This window comes from Strongylocentrotus purpuratus, unplaced genomic scaffold (genome assembly GCF_000002235.5).
Source record: "Strongylocentrotus purpuratus isolate Spur 01 unplaced genomic scaffold, Spur_5.0 spur5_scaffold_14, whole genome shotgun sequence".
In the NCBI taxonomy this organism is placed as follows: Eukaryota; Metazoa; Echinodermata; class Echinoidea; order Camarodonta; family Strongylocentrotidae; genus Strongylocentrotus; species Strongylocentrotus purpuratus.
Genome location: NW_022145599.1, coordinates 1115928 through 1136298, shown reverse-complemented (window position 1 = coordinate 1136298; position 20371 = coordinate 1115928). Strand labels below are relative to the sequence as shown.

Below are 20371 nucleotides of genomic sequence, written 5' to 3'. Positions count from 1 at the left end.
TGTTTCGCGAATGCTAGCGCTTGCTGACCGTCAATCAAGTCCATTCCTTAAGGTGCAGTTGCCTAAAAGAAGTTGTAGATGGCGTCAACCCGTATTTGCCATGCTGCACCCCCTTTAAAGCTTTGTACACAAGGCTATACTTTTTATTAGATATGTGCAAGCAACCATTATACAAGGTTTATCAAGAATCTTGTAATGACTTGCAAGTATGTTGAGACACAAGATCATTACTTTCAGTGAGTGGATATGGCCACATATGGCTTTTCAATTACTTCATATTTCAACAATCTTCCATATGTATCTGTACATTTATTTGCAAAACATTCATATATTAAAATGCTCTTAAGTCCAAATGGAAGCTGAATACAAAGAAAGCACCTTCTGATAACGGCATGAACGTAAATATGCAATAAATCATTGCATAGGCATTTAACCTTGTATACACAGCACTATAATCTCACACTAGTAAAAACCTTTACATGTATATCACACTATAAGCTCATAAATTTGCATGCCAGTACCACTATTCTATATCTTCTTTGCTATATGAAATAATATAAGCATCTCACATACTCGTACTCATTACAAGCAAAACTGTACTAAGGGATACTCTAGGGATGAAAGGAGAAATTATTCCTCTTTAAATCTGAAACTGAGGAATATGGTACAGGAGGAAATGTTTGATGAGAAGCATTCTCATTTATCATGTACACACATTGCACAAACCTAATACAGGGAGGTCTACACTCTGCATGAAAACGTATGTCAATGATATTATACAAATATTGCAAGCTCCAGCGCTCAGTATAACAAATATAGGAACCGACAATGTAAGAAATTCATGAGTGATGTTATATTTCACCAAGGTCGGAATAACGGTATGATGGGAATTATGAACTTGGAGGTAATATGTGTTATACTAAATGAATGTAATATTTGTTACACAAATTAAAGGGAAAGTCCACCCTGAAATTAAGTTAGTTTTAATAGGAGTAGAAAAATGAGAGAAACAAGTCAGTGAAAGTTTGAGCAACTTCCGATTAAAAATAAGGAAGTTAGGATTTTTGAAGTTGTGATCAATCAAACACAAATTGGCAACTCTATGACGTATCATGCGAGCTCAACTTCCATTTGCTCAGTACTAAAAAAATCTAAAATTTTCATTTTCCCTCAAGAAAAATTTCAACCGTACATGCACCCTAAATATAATAATTGCAAATATGTTTCTATACTCCCCCTGCAAGGAACAAATATATATTCCATCATCAATAACGAAGAAAACATGATTTTATGGAATATTATGCACAAAGCAAATGAAGGAGAGCTCGTATAATAAGTCACAGAGTTGCCAATTTGTATTTGATTGATCACAACTTCAATAATTCATAACTTTCTTATTTTCATTCAGAATTTGCTCAAACTTTCACTCACCTGATTTTCTTATTATTCTGCCTCTATCGAAACAAACTTATTTTGGGGGTGGACTTTCCCTTTAAGGATAGTTGTGATCTCATGCCTTTCAGCCTTCCGCGTCTAACACAATGCAAACAATGCGTGCTGGGCCGCTTGGATAAGGTATGATGAAAAACATACTCATTTGAACAGGGGGTCAATATAACGTCAAGAAATCACTGGAAATGTGCTAATTACGATCCTCGCAGTCATTATCACATGATGAGCTGTGGACCAATCACAACGTTGTAGCTATGAGAGCTATCTAAACTAACAGTTTAGTATCTCATAGTATCCCATATATGTCATTATGGTAAAACCAATTTACTTTTAGTGACATTTTGGTGTAGGTTCACATAGTTTTAGGTTGCAAAAATGTTGAACCTCTCTATGAAGAACACTTTCAACAATCTAATGTTGCTGGTCCCACTTCACTCTCTCTTGCTTTCAGTACTGAGATAACAAGGTTTCAAAATAAGGTCATTTCCCATGTTTCAATAATATATAGGTTCCACTGCACTGAAAGTTTGCAAATCAGAAAAGTTTCTTGCCACAAAAATGGCCATCATGAATGATTCAAGAAAGATATTTTCATTACACTGTACAGTATAATTGCTCTGTGTTACAGTGATTCTGTGGTCATCCGATGACATGAATGACCTTTGACCTCTGCCTCTTATAGGGAGATGTTAACCTTTCAGAACTACTGAGAAGTTTGATATCAGACACCCTGGCCATCAGACCCATTTGATTAGTGTGTAGTTCTTCTTGCCTGTAGTGGGATAAGGTGAAAAGAAGAAATAAGGAAATGAAAGTACAAAAAAACAAGCCAATTACGTTTTAATACAGTGTTGGTTGAGGTAAAGTTCTCTTCAATAAGCTTTGAAATTCCTAAGAGCACAATAGAGGTCAGCATCATCTGTCCGAATTGAAGTAAACTATTCTCCCTTTTTTAGTTATTTTGAGATTTTATTATGAACAGAACATTATCTACGGGCTGTAAATCCAGAAACAATTACATGCCTGATATATTCATCATCGAGACAATCTGTCATAACAGAGTTTTCTTCATGACAATCCTAAAATACAGCACAACACAAGTAACTGGTTACTGCTCATGAATCCGGTAAAAAATCTCTTGTATCATAGCTTGCAGAATATTAAATTTTTACTTTCCTTATGGTACTACATAGACCCATGTTTTCAGTTTTTTCATTTTACACAGACCAGTCAGAGTCATTCCCAAGAAGGATGACAAATTAAAGAAATTGAAATGACGATCTAACATCTTACATTGAGATTATCAACTTCTCAACTTTATAACAGAAGAACTACTCTTTAGATAAAAATCTTAAGATATCAGGCTGTTGATAGTCCAATCATGGATATACATTCTATCACAAACTTTGTACATAAGGTTTACCATAAAAATATTACAATAAATAAATTTTAAGAATTAAGATCTTAAAAAGGAAAGATATTAAGCTTACCTATTCTGAGTAATGTGACATTATTACTAAGAATATGAAGACCTTTCTGCAGAACTTCATGTGGATTGGTAACTCTCTGTTTATTGACATAAACACCACCATCTTCTATGATTCCTACTCCTCGATCTACAACAAACAAACAAAGAATGATTTTTGGCTTGCACCCAAGAACTAAAGATTGCATGCTTGATCTTGTAATTTAAAAAAAGTCAGAAAAAATTGAACCAGCGGGATTTGAACCTGCCATCTACTGCTTGCCGGGCAGCGACTCTACCACCAGGCCATCACTGGTCCATGGCACAGTCACGATGAACTGGAAACAAACACCTAATGTATCTCCTGATTCATTCTGCCTTATTAACATTCATCGGTCCACCATTAGGACTATAGCTTTGAATGTTAGGCTTCCTGGAGAAGGTTCAATTGTTGTAAAGAATGTTTAGGCTTGCACCCAGTAAATAAGGATGGCACGCTCGATCTTGCAATTCTTGACAGTAATTGAAACTTCTCCTAGGTAGCCTAACATTCAAAGCTCTTGTCCAAATAATATAAACCTATAAATCTAGCAGTCCAGCAATTTATTGCCCTGGGTTTCCGTATTGACATAAAAATAAGAGATGATAATATACTAACCTTTTGGTAGAGCTCCTGCAGCTACAGCAACCTGATAGACAGTAAGACCAGGTTCTAGCATTATCTCTACAAAGCCTCCTCCACTGAAGAGCTGGCTCACTTCCTCTACGCTTAATCTCTCTAAGGCACCGGGATCAGAGCTGTACAAGGCTTCAGTCAAACGTCGGGCCTTCTCTAATCCTTCCTCTACAGAAAACGTTTGAAGAAAAATGGTGATACATATATAATTCAGAAGTATATGATGCATCTACCAAATGTAGAGTACAGTATTATGGCTAGAAGCCAAAAACCACTTGCATTCTAATTATTTTCTTCTTTCATACTCATCATTCTCCTAATATCAAAGTCTTTCTCTGGTCACTCCACTAGAATAAAGTGCTGCAGTTTTATCAGTAGCTTTTTTTTCCCATGAGAAAAGGCATCACACCTATCAAAGCACCACATTTTTTGTTTTATTTCATTCTTTCTATCTGTCATGTTTTTCACATCATTTAAATGTATCTTGTAATATCTCAATGTATCTTGGATGAAAAATGACTTACCCCCATGAACTAATAGGAGCACTTGCTCAGCTAGCAACCTCTGAGCCTTTCGTTTCTCTGGCTTGGCCTACAAAAGAAATATAATTAGGAATAAAATATGAGTGACATCACTCTTTATAAATCAACCTACATGTACCTTTTTATGATTACATCCAAGCACTGGGTTCTGTATAACACTAAGGAGGTGCGATGAGTAAGTGGTAGAGCAGTAGTCTCGTTACCACCAGGACCCAGGTTTAAAACCAAGTCATTACCAAGTCCCTTGGAGAGGACTTAAAGCAGTCGGTCCTCTGGTCCCTTACTTACAAGCATATCCATGCTTTCTTTAATAGCAGTCAGGTAAAACAAACCATCAAACCAATCAAGTTTAAACCATGGGCCAAGAAAAACCTATTTTGTGAATTTGGGTCTTTCATTTACTTTGAAAGCATGTTTGAAAGAAAAATGTATGTACCAGTAGTAACTGTCACCTCAGTGAGTGAAGTAATAGTTCAAGGTATTACTTTTAAACTGAGCAAATTAAAATTACAACATGATATTCATTATAAGATCCAAGTATCATCAAGTGAGCAATTATATTCCATCAGAATAAAAGAGTGCACTTTGCTTGTCATACATTATAAAACAATGAATGTGACAATCACCTTGTGTTTCCTGACTACTGCATCGATGTCTTGTAGAGGCAGGAATGTGAAGAGCTTCAGAGACTTCTCCACATCATTATCATGCATCCTGATGAAATACTAGAAAATACAAATACAATTAAGATAGTCTTTACAAAATATCATTACATCTACAGCTCTTCTTGTAAGTAGTGCTGCTGTTTATAAAGTTACAGAACTGTGAACTGTACACATTTCTGTCGGTCAAGTTTCATTGGTTTTTTGATAAAAAATTAGCAAAAAGCAGGTATTAATTCTTTCCAAGTGGAGTGATGGAAAATATTGAAAAGAAAAGTTATATTGATGACCTGTCACCAGCTACATTAACATTTGGTTTTCTAGTCTGTCAATTTACAGGAGACTTCAAGAAAGCAATATTCTGAAATTGATCTATACAGAGATGCCAACCTCTTAACACACAAAAACAGACCGAGTATCCTAAAAAATCAGATTTTGGAGAGAAAAATCAGATTTTCACGAAAACTCTACACTACCAATGGCCGGTTGGCCCTGGGCCAGTAGAATTTCAGAAAAATGTGATACTGGTACGTACAGTCAAGTAAAATGTTTGCTCTTTCATCAAAATTTTATTCCACTCTTATTATCGTACTAAATACGATTAAATCATACTGGTTGGCATCACAGACTATATCCAAAAGATAATAATAATAATAATAATAATAATAATAATAATCTTTTAAAGTCCACCCCAAATTTTATTAAGTTAAACCGAAAATGGAAATTCTTTTTGATACAGTATTTAAGGATTACATGTATATTGTATTTCCTCAATAAGATGACACTTTTCCATCTTTTCAGTATTGAATTATATATATCTTATATAATTATGTATATTTAAGTTTATTTGTGTATAGTTATGTATTATACCATCAACTGACGAAGAGAGTCTCCTTCAGAAACTCAGTTTCTTTTGGTAATCCCAAGGCATTAGTTGATGTAATTATTGTTATTCGTTTTCTTGTATTCTTTGTAATTGTTATACTTGTTTATGTTCCTGGAAATGAAATATCATTAAAAATTAAAAATCAAAATCCATTTATCAAATCAGTTCTGAATTTCTGCACAGGATGATGTATTCTCTTCACCTTTGATATATTTAATATTCCACATGTTACTATTAATTGCAATGTAATGTACCCTTACCTGATAAAGGTCAAACTCTGAGGTTTTATCTCTGTTAATCCAGACTGCATTACCAGCTGTTTTACCAAGCTTGTCTCCAGTTGCACTCGTCACTAATGGGATAGTCAGACCTGGAAGATAAATAAACATTAATAAGTCTTACAGAATTCTGGGGTCAAATGAAGACAATGGAATACATGTCCATGTATGAACAAAAAGAAATGTGATATTGAGGCCATCTACAGATTTTAAACTTCAATATAATAACTTCGAGATTGATTATCCTTTTTTTTTTTTTTTTTTTTTACTAAATCAATAAAACCTCTGATAAAGGTAGGTTGGAATCTTACAGGTACAGATGGCAGCCTTGAAGGCTTAAAGGACAAGTCATCCTCATATACAAGTTGAATCAAATAAATAGAGACAAATTAAACAAACAAAACAGTGAAAGATTCATACAAAATATTTTGTCAAACATACTGTTTGCTACACAAACATATAATATTATCCTAATCCCACACCCTTTCAATATAAGGACTACTTACCATAAACCTCATTACCAGCTGTTCTTCTGATGAGATCATGACCAGACATGATATTACCTAATTGATCAGTTCCTCCTATCTGTTAATAAGACACAATAGTATAGTTTGATCAGTCATGCACTGTTTGATAGAAGCTACTTAGAAAGCAATAGAAGACATTGTGACAATGATGGTCTTAGTGTTGTTTTTAAGTCTGGAATATTTTCTTGGGTGACTTCATCCAAGATATCTAAGGCTGGAATCTAGTTTGCATAAGTCTGGTATATTTTTCTTATAAACAGAGATAGTAGTCTGCATATCAAGATTTCCAAAAAATCTCAACAACAACAACATTTTATATTCAGAAGACAACTTTTCTCAAAATCAAGATTCTTATTGTGTGAATTCTGATGTTTCATACAGTTTCCTAGAGGATTCATATGTTTAATCATATTTTTGAAACACAGATATGAAAACAATATCTTTAAATTGTGACATTTTAAATTTTTGTTTCTTTCTACAAGAAGAGAAAACCCTGATATATCATTGAGCTGCACATTTTGTTTAATAAGACAACTTGAGGATGAAGCATCTTTGAACAGGACCCTGTTGCACAAAACTTACCATTGATGGTAACTTTGCCATCAACGGCAACTACCATGGTAACAGGGCTTAACAGCCAATCAAAATCAAGGTTTCCATGGTAGTTACCATTGATGGCAAAGTTACAATCAATGGTAAATTGTGTGCAACAGGCCCTGAACACTTGAATTGCTTTTACCTGTATGTTACAGCCATACTGCTCATGTAAGTGCAAGAAGTCATAGGCCTGAAATATTTGATAGGTGAACTCAGAGAAACTCATTCCCTCAGGGCTGTTCAATCTTGTTTGGACGCTGGAAAAGTGAAAATGATGTTAAGGAGAGATAAATACTCTTTTTGTGAAAGGGAAACAATACCAAGTTACAATCAATTATTTCAACAAATACTGGCACACTTTTGAAACATACATTTCTATTATTACAGGACTGGGGCCCGTTCCTCAAAACCGTCATAAGTCTAACTTCTTGACTATCCCATTAAAACGTGTATTAATTCTATAACACATGCTTCAAAGGGAAAGTCAAGAAGTTAGACGGTTTTGAGGAACAGGCCCCAGGACATCAATTATCACTGATATAAGCAGTCTTCTTAAATAAGGGCAATAGAGCATCCTTCATGTATATGAAGTTAATGATGCATCACTAAATAAAAAAAGAGAAGATTTAATATCAAAGCCACAAAAGTGTGAAGTGCTCTGCAAAATTTAATTTCCAATTTTTTCAAAACAGAATACAATTATATCTTGCATGTCTTTAAGGTTGAATTTTTATCTCATTAGATTTAGCTTACCTCTGTCTTGACAGCATAGAACCCATCCTAAAGAATCGACCGTACGTCCCTAAGAACTGCACCAGGTTCTCTGATTTATACCAATCCTGGTTATTCATTATTCTGAAAAACAAAACATTGACAAAAATCTTGATAAATAAACAATGAGTAAATAAAAACGGTACTTATAAAGTGCTTACCAACAGTCTCTAAGCGCTAATACAGGGAATGACACAGGAATGACACAGGACTGATACAGGAATGATACAGAATATTTGAATATATGTACGGTATATTTTAATATTCTTACTTTACTTTTGAGGCTTGAGCATATTAGTCAGATGGATTCAGTGCATTATCAATACTCTAAATTATTATCATTAGTTTAAAAAACCACTACTGGGGTAATTATTTTTACAAGCTAAGTATACACTCACAGGATAAATGTTTTGTAATTTTCTTTTTAGTGTTCAATAATCAGAATCAGGTTCATATCTTTCCCTTTACCATCGAATAACTTTCACAACTTCTATGTGGCTATATTTTTTACTTTAGATAGACAGAGATATTTCTACCTTATATCTGGCAGTGTCTTATCGCGTTTCCAGAAAAGTCTCTCATGATTAGTGAAGATTCGCTGAAGAGACTGGTGAATGGAAGCAGCGTTCCTTTCTACCAGGTCTGGATGTAATGATTCCCTTTCTGTTGATTTGCCACTGGGGTCACCAATCAAAGCAGTGGCTCCACCAATCTAGTACCAGTACATTCAATATAAAACACATTATTTCTATTTTTAAGAGTGATGCCTATGGCATCTATATGTCTTCAATCTTTTGCTGATATAAATTAATGATGTCAAGAAATCAATAGGATCAATTATTTTCACAGCATAGGTGGCACTGTTTAATATGGACCTTTGATAATGCCTTTAATAGGGCCGTTTACAATACCCTGCACATTTAAAGGTCGGGTGACATCCAAATACCACTGTCTCTTGTTAGCTCACTAATGATTATGATGTCACAAGATGAATGAGATCTGAAGCAATTTTTTTAGTGTGGAGCTTAGCAGGTCTGAGAAAATTAAATTGAAAAAATATTAAACAATTTACGAAATATGTTTAGATGTTTTAATAACAAAATATGAGTTGTATGCAGCCCTGCACATCAACAGAAATCAAATTATATTTGGATGTTGTGGGAATATCTAATAACGTCTTTATACAAGACTATATATTTGCAACGTTGAAACGACGACACGAAGTGAAAGTAAAACATAACCAAATCGTACTACCCTTTGTGTCCATTCTCCTTTTGTTGTCTGAATAATACTACATGGTGGCAGCGGTATAAGTGAAGAACCATGGAAAGTTCTCGTCTACCATTGCCAGAAAGCTTTGATAAAGTTGCAGGCTTAAATCAAGCAGAACAATGGCCAAAATGGTCACGGCGGTTCGAGAGATATCGCGTCGCATCGGGCCTCGCATCCAAGCCAGACAGTGAGCAGGTTAGTACGCTACTCTATGCTATGGGTGAATGTGCCGATGATATTATCGTGTCTCTCAATGTGAAAGAGGAGACAGCAAAGTATGATGACGTGATCGCAACATTGAAGAAGTATTTCAATGTACGGAAAAACATTATTGTTGAAAGGGCAAAATTCAACAAACGAACACAACGCCCGGGAGAAAGTGTGGACACATTTATCAATGATTTGTACAGGCTAGCAGAGGACTGTGACTACGATAGACTTAAGGAGGGCTTGATAAGAGACAGAATTGTAGTTGGGGTGCTTGATGACTCCCTATCTGATCAACTACAGTCTAGAGAAGACCTAACTCTCTCAAAAGCAGTTCAATTGAGTAGACAGTCAGAAGCCCGGAAACAAAACAAGTCTGTTGTGAGGGGAGGTGCAGAGAGTGAGAGCCCTAACTCGGCCGTAAACTACGTAAGGCCTAAGAGCAAGGGAACGTACTCGAAGAAAACATCTCAAACTCCGCAGGGTAACTGTAAGTGGTGTGGAAGGCAGAATCATGCACGTGCCAGCTGTCCCGCAAAAGATGCAAAGTGCCATCAATGTGGAAAGATGGGCCACTTCCAGTCTGTGTGTCAAGCCAAACAACCAGAACAGGGAAAACAAGAGGCAGCAAAGCTAAAATGGAAAGCTCGAGTCAGCGAAGTAGATGATTTCGATGACATTGATGTCCCCTTCCTTGGTGAAGTCAGCGAGAACGATCAGACGTACTGGAGTTCATCGATCCTCGTTGATGGGAATGAAACACACTTCAAGTTAGACACAGGAGCAGCCGTTACTGTGTTGTCTGATTCCACTCCATGGCTGAATAAACACATCATGAGACCAACAACCAAGAGGTTACGTGGTCCAGGAAGTACAGTCCTGACTGTAATAGGACAAATGACATCAACTCTCAGGCATAGAGATAAACAGATCAAGGAGACTCTCTATGTGGTCAAAGATCAGGAGTCTTCATTGCTGAGTAGGAAAGCGTGTAGAACCTTGAATCTAGTCCGCAGAGTGGAGGAAGTCGATTCTTGTGATGATGAAACTGCAAACTTCAAGGCTGAGTTCCCTCAACTTTTCACTGGTTTGGGGAAACTGAAGACAGCATACCACATCACGTTAACTTCAGATGCCAAGCCGATGTGCCTGTATACAGCCAGGAAAGTTCCTCATCCGCTTCTACCGAAGGTGAAGAAAGAACTAGAGTCCATGTTGGAGCAAAATGTGATCTCAAAAGTGACTGAGCCGACAAAGTGGTGTTCGGGGATGGTTCCAGTGTTGAAGCCCAGTGGTTCGGTGAGAATTTGTGTAGACCTTACATCTCTCAACAAGGCAGTTGAACGAGAGATTCATCCGATGTCTTCAGTCGATGAAAGTCTAGCAAAACTGGGAAAGAGCACAATCTTCACAAAACTGGACGCCAACAGCGGGTTTTGGCAAATTCCATTGGAGGATGAGTCAAAGCTACTGACAACCTTTGTCACTCCATTTGGGAGATTTTGCTTCAACCGATTGCCGTTCGGGATAACGTCAGCGCCAGAAGTCTTCCAGAGAGCGATGTCCACTATCCTCGAAGGACTTGACGGCGTGATTTGTCACATGGATGATGTGCTAGTCCATGGTGCAACACAAACAGAACATGACATCAGAGTACGAGCTGTTCTACAACGTCTGCAGGAAGCAGGTATCACACTAAATCAGGGAAAGTGTGAATTCTCCAAACAGAGTGTGAAGTTCTTAGGGCACTTCATCGACGACACTGGTGTCAAGGTCGATCCGAGCAAAACAAGAGCTATTCGAGATTTTCCAGTTCCTCGAAGCGTGAAAGAGCTACAGAGGTTCATGGGAATGGTGAACCAGGTGGGAAAGTTTCTCCCAGGATTAGCTGAGATCAACGAGCCCCTTCGTCAACTCCTGAAGAAAGACAATGTGTGGTGTTGGGGAGAAGCGCAGCAGAGATCTTTCACACAGATCAAAGAGATGATGGTCTCGACAGCAGTCTTAGCTCATTATGATCCAGAACTGCCAACAGTCATTGCAGCAGATGCATCCGGGACTGGAATGGGTGCAATCCTGTATCAAGTGCAGACTGATGGAAATCGTAGACCAGTGTGCTATGCATCTCGATCGCTTACCGAGACTGAGCAGAGGTATGCAGTGATTGAAAAAGAGGCACTGGCAGCTACTTGGGCGTGCGAGAGGTTCTCGGAGTATGTACTTGGTCTTCATTTCGAGGTGGAAACTGACCACAAGCCATTGGTCACACTTCTAAACTCGAAAGAACTTGTGAAAATGCCTCCACGACTCCAACGCTTCAGAATGAGAATGATGAGATTTGATGCAGAGACATTGTATGTTCCAGGAAAACAGCAGACATCCGCTGACGCCTTGTCACGAGCGCCAGTAGAGAGGCCAGGAATGGATGATGTCAACTTCATAGATGAGGTTGAATCATATGCATCAACATCAGCCATCAACCTCCCAGTGACAATGCAGAGATTTGAGGAAATCAGAAATGCACAAAAAGCAGATGAAGTATGTGCAAAAATCAGAGACTACTGCGTTCAAGGATGGCCAGACTACATGCCACATAACCCGATCCTCAAACACTACTATGAGCAGAGAGGACACCTGAGTGTGGTAGAGGACTTGCTTATCTACGACGAGAGAATAGTCATTCCGAGAGCTCTGCGACTTGATATCCTTGAGAGGCTACATCAAGGACATCTGGGAATCACCAAATGCAGGGCCAGAGCCAGAGATTCAGTGTGGTGGCCAGGTCTATCAAAATCATTGGAGGAAATGATTTCAAGCTGCTTGACCTGTGCTATCCATCGCCAAGAGGTCCGCGAGCCTTTGATGAGCTCATCCTTTCCTTCAAGGCCATGGGAGCGTCTTGGAATGGACCTGTTCGAACTCAAAGGGAAATCGTTCCTGATAGTAGTTGACTACTACTCGAGGTGGATTGAGGTCAAACAACTCCAAGGTCAGTCAACAATGGCAGTGATTTCTTCGCTGAAGGAGATCTTTGCAGTCCATGGGATTCCAGACCTTGTGGTTTCAGACAATGGTCCACAGTTCGCCAACGAGAACTTCAGAAAGCTTGCTGAAGAGTATGGATTCGTCCATACAACCAGCTCTCCAAGATACCCACAAGCTAGGGGTGAGGCTGAAAGAGGAGTTCGCACTGTGAAAGCGTTGCTGAAGAAGAACGACGACATCCAGTTAGCCCTTCTCAGCTATCGAGCGTCACCACTCCAAAACGGGTTAGCTCCTTGTGAACTTCTCATGGGGAGGAGATTGCAGACTCAGGTTCCTACTTTGCCGCACATGCTGCTGCCACGGGTACAACAGCCGGACCTGACGACTGTGAGAGAGAAAGAGGAGAAGTACAGGTCAGATCAAATGATGACCTACAACAGACGTCATGACTCACGTGAGCTTCCAGAGCTACAACCAGGAGATTCCGTGTGGATCCGTGATCAGTCTCGCTACGGGAAAGTCACCCAGAAAGCGCAACAACCACGGTCCTACCATGTCCAGACAGAACATGGGACAGTACGTCGTAATCGCCGTGCACTGATTGCTGTCCAAGGTCAACCCACCAAGACCAGAGTGCCGGAGTCATCCATGAGCAATGATCCAGAGAGACCTGACGATTCTGATGAAAGCGACTCAACCGGTTCCCAATGTAACCAGCAGATCAACCGGAAGCAGCCTGAGGGAGCCTCTACACCAACAGCTGCGACAGAGACGCGAACGCGATCTGGACGACTCGTGAAACCACCAAAGCGACTGTCCATGTAATGGGTTAAACTTAAATACCAAAATTGGGATTACCTTTGCAGGAACTGAAACTGAACAAGACTTTAAAGGTTTGGACAGTGTTTATTTGGGTTTAATAGTAAACTGGAATGGACTCGGGACTCGAAGAACACAATTAAGGAGAATATCCGTGAACTCTTAAACAGGATTATATTTCGGATTTTTATTGGATTTGAAACTATTTGGAAATCAATAAGAACTCTTGAACTGTTGATAATAAGCTTGGGGGGAGATGTGGGAATATCTAATAACGTCTTTATACAAGACTATATATTTGCAACGTTGAAACGACGACACGAAGTGAAAGTAAAACATAACCAAATCGTACTACCCTTTGTGTCCATTCTCCTTTTGTTGTCTGAATAATACTACAGATGTCACCCAATCTTTAAGAATAGCATATATTTCCTTTGAAAATTCAAAATGGCTTGATGGTTTATATAACGGATAACTAACTGTATCAAGAAGAAGGTGAGGATTGTTAGCACAACTTAAAACTTGCCTAATGAAATCATATTTGCGATTAATATTCATAAATTTTGAGGTACTAATGGATCAAAGACCCTTTCACAGATACATGTATATACAGATATGTATTGTTTCAAATTTAGTTTAAAGGGATACTTGAGTTCTGTTACAGAGGGCGCTACACAAAACAAATTGTGAGATAATGAAAAATTGAGTGTCAAATTTGAAAGAACATACAATTTAAACGACAAAATCATCTTTGTTTCATCAAAATCCGTTCAGAGACGGTTGAAATATCCATAAATATACCATATCTAATATTTTGTACAACCACAAATATTCAATAATTTGAAAAAGCTGTTAAAAAAACGAAATAGCACCTTTTACGTTGTATTACAGCCGATGCCGATGTTGGATTTTTTGTTGGCTTTGTCGTGTTGGTTATATTACGCACAACCAGTCGGCCCATGTATTGTTATTATTAACTGATTAATTAACTAACGGTCAATGGTCACCATATTTTGTTTACAGTGGAGCTGAATTGGTACATGTATGATCGTTTTGGCTAAATTTTTACACATTTTGGGGCCTAAAATTACCTTCATAGCAATATTAGGTCCCAAAAGGGCACAAGATATGTCATAGATAAGAATAAGAGCAATAAGCATGCAATTTGAAGGCATTTGTGGTCTGAAAACAGAACTCAACTATCCCTTTAAAGATAAAGTTGAGTTCTGGTCATGCAATTGTATTGTGAACGAAAAGGTGTGGAATAGATCAGAAAAATTTGATCATGTAGCATGAAAGTATTGGTGTGTACTGCAAGGTTCTGGAGTCATCAAAATCATTACAAAATTTGGCCCAGTCTTTGTAAAGTAACAAGCACTGTACACAGAAAGAACTTCATTTCCTTATCATTCTATTCTCATTACTCAGCCAGTATACATTTTCTACCAAAATTGTTTGGCAAATGACATTTATTTGTAATATTTAACATTCAGTGTAAGTTTGGTTCTGTGGGAATTTGTTTTCTTTCTTTACCAGAACTTAAGTTTATCTTTAATGCAACTTACCAATGCTATACATTGATGTCCTGCTCTTTGCAGTGTATAAGTGCTATGAGAGCTAGAAGATTACCAATGTGAAGGCTCTCAGCTGTAGGATCTACACCACAATAGATACTCTGAGGACTGGATGTCAGAAGCTTGGGCAATTCATCACTGTAGAATAAAAGATAGAGGATTCATTCATTGATCAGGAAGTCCACCCTGCTTATTAAGTTGGCTCTAATAAAAGTACAAAAGTGAAAGAAACTGATCTGTAAAAGTTTGAGGGAAATGCGGATGGAAATAAGAAAGTTATGACTGTTACATATTTAAATCAAGCAAACAGTAACACATACTGGCAACTTTGTGACATATCTTTCAAGTATCTTTCACAGTCGCTTTGTACTGGAACCATTTCCTTTTTTTTCTTCTCCATTTTCCTCTTTGTTGATGAAGGATTAGATCAATAATCAGATGAATTTTGAAAATAAATACATAATAGACCAAAAGCATTAACATCATTGTAAACCTGCATCATTCGAAATTTCAGCAAGCTTACTTGTAAATTAAAATAGTCTGAGATATTACAATACTTATTCAAAACATAAACTATTATATTACCTTTGAGGAGGGAATACATCATTGAAGACACCTCTATGATGGAGAGTCAATATGTTACTGTTAGTGCAGTATGTCTGTCTTCCATTCCGAACCACAAGTTGAGATTGAAGGTATCTTGTAAACAGTCTGTAATCAAATACAAAGTGTAGCTGTATTAGTGGAATAAACATTAAGAAATTTCATTTTCTTGCGACATAATGTATAAAACATTTTCAATGGGTTTTTTAGCCTCTTGTTCCTTCAAATGTTGCAGTCCAAACTGCTTGTAATGTACATTTTGTAAATCAGATTTATGCAAAGTTTATTCATAATAGGTGGAAACATTTTATTTGATTCTCAGTTTCTCACAGACAACAATGAAACTCCAGAAAACTCACCAGAAGGCATCCTAAAAACCTTAATTCTGCTGCCAAAAATGTAATATCAGGGCAAAAATATGAAAGTCTATCAAATGCTTCCAAAGTTCCACCTAGTAATGAGAAACTGGATCTGCAAAAATGAGCTAAAAGTAAAAGTAAAGTAAAAAAAAAAAAAAAAATTAAAAAAAAAAAAAAAAAAATTAGTGAGACCCAATCTACGAAACTGATACTGCAGAGTGCAGGCACCGAAAAAGTGCAGTGGCACATATCACATGACAGATATGTGTCAAGTAACCTCCTGTTTTGCCTTCCTTTATCATGTTTATGATTCACAATCACAGTGTGTCTGAGTCACAGTTTCTGGCCCCCTCTCTCAGCTCACTCAGAATCTAGCGATGTTGGGCAGCTAGCGTGCATGCACTGACTGTAGAAAGCTAAGAATAAGATCACTAAAAAGTGACATTATTGATACTTTTTCCTTTCCTTCTGCCTTTTGGGTGTGATTTTGGAATGTACTGCATTTGTGTACTTTTCCAATGCAGACGTGCCTAATGAACAGCCAATGCGCCCCCTCCCAACATTTTAAAGAACATGAATGATTAATTTCTCAATATAAAATTAAAAAACAGATCTAGAGTCTGGGGCTAGGGAGTAGGGCATCAAAATGCTAAGTCTGTAGGCCTACAGTCAGTAACAAAGAAAGACAAAGTAAGTAAGACTAGATCTAAATAGATTTCTAGACTAGTCTAGTAGATCTAGGTCTAAGTTATACCGAATTTTTCTGTCTCTTTCGTTCGTTAGCCTCTGATTTGGGTAAGGTCGGCTCTCTCTTTAGAGACAGAACAGCCCTATACGCTGTAGTGGACGCGCGTTTGTGTAAAGAAACGTTACACAAAACTCGGCCAAACTTAATCCCTAATTTTGATATTTTACCGGATGCGTATCCGATGCATTTAAAGTCCTAAATTAGCTAAATGCTTAACTACTTCGGTTCCACTTACCAACTTGACTACTTGACTCCGTTTAATGGTCCCTTTTCAGGAAATTATGGGCCAAGATCGACATCCATGAAGAAAATCTTGCAGCCGGGTTGCGTATGACCGTTGACGTCATCTAAATCTCATTCCTTCTAGTCTACGCCGAAGGCAAAATGATTAGACTCTATAACGGAAAAACTGTGCATGTCATTACGAACTCGTAAGGGGAACTTCTTCATGGATGTCGATCTTGACCCATGGCATAATTTCCTGAAAAGGGACCATTAAACCAGGGAGGTGAGACTATGGAGATTGCGTCTCGAAAGAATTTCCCGAGGGAAAGATATTCAAGATTAACTTGGCTTAACAACAAGTAATGTAACCCTCTTCAGCCATCAAATCCATCAACAGCCGCCCTTATCAGACCACAGATGCCCTCTGGCGATCCAAATGTTACGAAGTGTTACGCAACGCGGCCTGCTTCCCTAAGCTCTCCAAACACTTGGTCGTAAAAAAAAGGCTTTGAAGCCATGCGAGTCACCGAGAAAATGACGTCATACTCATTGAAGATGTATATAGCTATAACAGACAAAAATACAAAATCGACAACTTATGGCACAAGGCAACCTGCTATTGGTTATCAAATGCTTTCGCTGTGCTCGGATAACTCTTCTGAAGACGTAGCCATCTGAACCAGCGAAATCGACCAAGGAAATCGTGAGTTAGAGTGAATGCAAGTTTCTCATCATCATCACGTTCTCTTCTAATTATTGACATTTTCCGAAAGTTTCCGAAATTTTTACATAGCTAGGAAGGTAGTCCATAAGTTTATCTCTTAAAATAACTAAATGAAACTGTGTTGTATAATTGCGCATTTGGTTTAATGAGGGTTAGAAGTTGTCAATTCATCACCACTTTTCACCCCGAGTACGGGCCGGCGCCGGCGACGCGAAAGCCGCCGTGCTCGCTGGGCTGTACATGCTGGATGTTGTTGGTGGAAACACACATAGCTGCATTTCTACCCTGGCCGTGTATTGAAAGTTGTGCTATTGATTCTCAACATTTCAAACACCACTGTACAAAACTCAACTGATTTCATTCAAAGGCAGTACTATAGTGACGATTGATGACACCTAAAGAGCATTAAAATACAATTTGTTCAACTTTCTGATGTTAGAAAGAATAATTTAAAAATTAAAATTGTGAGTCTACTGTCAAACTTGCCGATCAACCGCATCGGGATGATTATGTGCATTTGTACTGTATGTTGTGAATGCTGCCTATTTACATGGAGCGGCCTACGCATTCACGATGAAACCATTTAACCGTACATTCTGGTTCGCTGCAACGAATAAGATTTTCCGTTGATGGAATTTCACACGTGCATAACTTGTATTGGTCTCCAACTTCCCATACACCAGGCTCAAGAAAATCTTCCTCAAAATCAGTCAGAAAGTCTAAATCGTCGCCTACCAAATACTCTTCCCTACTGTACGCCGCCATTTTTGTCGATAGCAGCCGATGTGTATTTCCAACAATGCATTTCGCGAGCCCTATGTCACTCAGTTTCGGGAGTGAGATTTACGAGCTGTGCGGTCCGGGTGGGGGATTAACGGGATTATGATAGGGGGAAAAAAGACTCTCGGTGCAACGGACTGCTTCAAAGGGCCCTCTTAGATGCGGAATCCATTTATTACAAGCCCTGATTAAACGGATTCAAGTAGACCTCTAGAACTAGGCCTAGATCTAGATCTAGTCAAGTCAGTGTACAAAATATTAATCATGGACTGGTTCATTTATTCTAGAACCAAAATAAAGTGGCAGATCAAGTCAGGCCGTAATGAATTCAGTTATAGGGATTTAAGCGTTTTCTTAGTTGTGTTTCTGCATTTAATACTCGAATCTCATCAAATCGCAATCCCGTGCAGGCCCAATGCCTGATCGCTGGCATTGCCATACACATACGTGCACGTGTGGGACTACACACACCACTTTTGCGATTCCTTTCTTGAGAATGCAGACAAAGTTACGAATTTCATTAGAAATTGGTAAACATACAATTATACAGAAAGTTATAATAATCATTGCAATAACATAATTTTACCTCTGGATGCTGAAGGAAGCTCTAAGAGACATTTTATCAGCAGATCAGTCCAGCATCTTTATGGGTTTGGTGTGTGAGAAAAGACAAATCTTAAAGTAAAGATGCCGTAAAACCATAGAGATAGTAGTATATCTCTATGCGTAAAACCAACACTTCGGGTTGTGTGCATTCGTGTTGCCCCTCCCCCTTTCGATCACCCAAGGAAAATTACTTATTTTTTTATATTTTTTTAAATGGAGAGGCATGCACGCCGACCAAAATTAAAAGTGAGATTTTCATAGATCCAAGTTAAATTTAATTTCGTCATCATATTATAATAATAGAAAGAGACCATGCACCCAGGCGCGGATCCAGGATTTCTTAGGGGGGGGGGGGGGGGGGGGGGGCCCACTTTTTTGGTCCGAAAAAAAATCGTAACGACTCAGCCAGCCGCTAAATAAGCGGGGGGGGGGGGGGGGGGAGGACACTTTTTTGTGTTTGGTCTCGAAATTTGAAAATTTGACATTTTGTTCCGTTGGGGGGGGGGGGGGGGTTAGGTCACCTTTTTTTAGGTCAGCCGTTGGCTTATTTTTTTATTTTTTTTAAATTAAAAAAAAAAAAAAAAAAAATCACAGAAAGGGGGGGGGGGTGCTCCAAAATACACACATAAAAAACCGAAGGGGGGAGGGTCAACCCCCTACCCCCTCCCCCCTTCCGTACGTGCCTACTCGTCTGAAAATAGTTTTTCCCCTCCCGCGCGAAGCGCGGAAGCTTTTACGTTTCATTAAATCATTAGAAAAAGAAGACGATTCGTTGTACAGTTTTTTACTCTTAATCCTCGTCTTAATTCATCCCCTCTCCCGCGCAAAGCTCGGAAGCTTTTACGTTTCATTAAATCATTAGAGAAAGAAGACGATTCGTTGTACCGTTCTCGACACTTAATCCTCATCTAAATTCAGTTTTCCCCTCCTCCCTCCCGCGCGAAGCGCGGAAGCTTGTACGTTTCATTAAATCATTAGAGAAAGAAGACGATTCGTTGTACCGTTCTCGAAAATAATCCTCGTCTGAATACAGCTTTTACGTTTCATTAAATCATTAGCGAAATAAGACGATTCGTTGTACCGTTATGAGTCATAACTACGCGCTCAAAATACACGGGGGCGGTGGGCTATTCGCCCCCGTGAGCTACAAAATCGCCCCCGTCAGGTTGCTCACGGGGGCGATTGCAAAATTAAAAATCGCCCCGGTGGAATTATAAAATAAAGATAATCTTTTCTGTTATAACTTTAACACAATATTAAGTTTCAATTTTCAAACCAATGACCAATGAAATGGAACTAAGATTAGCGTGCAAGATTTCTCGTTTTATGAGTAGGCCTATTATTACCGATTCAGCTCGCAGTGCAGTGCCGCCGTCAGCAGTGGTTATAGGCCTACTGCGCCGTTAGTAGCGGTGCGTGTGCACGCTGCCGCGCCATGTCTGCTGGAGCTGGAGGCGATCGGGCAAGGGCAGAAACATGGTCATGGCCTGGAGAAGTTTTTCGTTGTCAGCAAATAATGAACCTCGACCAGTAAATCAATATTAGGGACTTTTAGATTTGCAACGTGTGACCTCCTTTTAAGGCACTGCCAGTGCTTAAAAGGACGTCACGTG

At 38.5% G+C, this 20371-nt stretch overlaps 1 protein-coding gene across 1 annotated transcript; it reads right to left on the bottom strand.

Moving 5' to 3' along the window:
- Positions 1-1496: 1496 nt before the first annotated feature.
- Positions 1497-18814, bottom strand: LOC115923426 (tyrosine--tRNA ligase, mitochondrial-like). The gene is given in 14 exon segments (XM_030983928.1): positions 1497-2224; positions 2943-3068; positions 3576-3761; positions 4118-4184; positions 4762-4860; positions 5944-6053; positions 6468-6546; positions 7228-7342; positions 7839-7940; positions 8393-8568; positions 14705-14733; positions 14736-14851; positions 15299-15424; positions 18739-18814. Coding segments are annotated over 14 exon segments (1398 nt in total). The 5' UTR covers positions 18771-18814; the 3' UTR covers positions 1497-2189.
- Positions 18815-20371: the final 1557 nt, after the last annotated feature.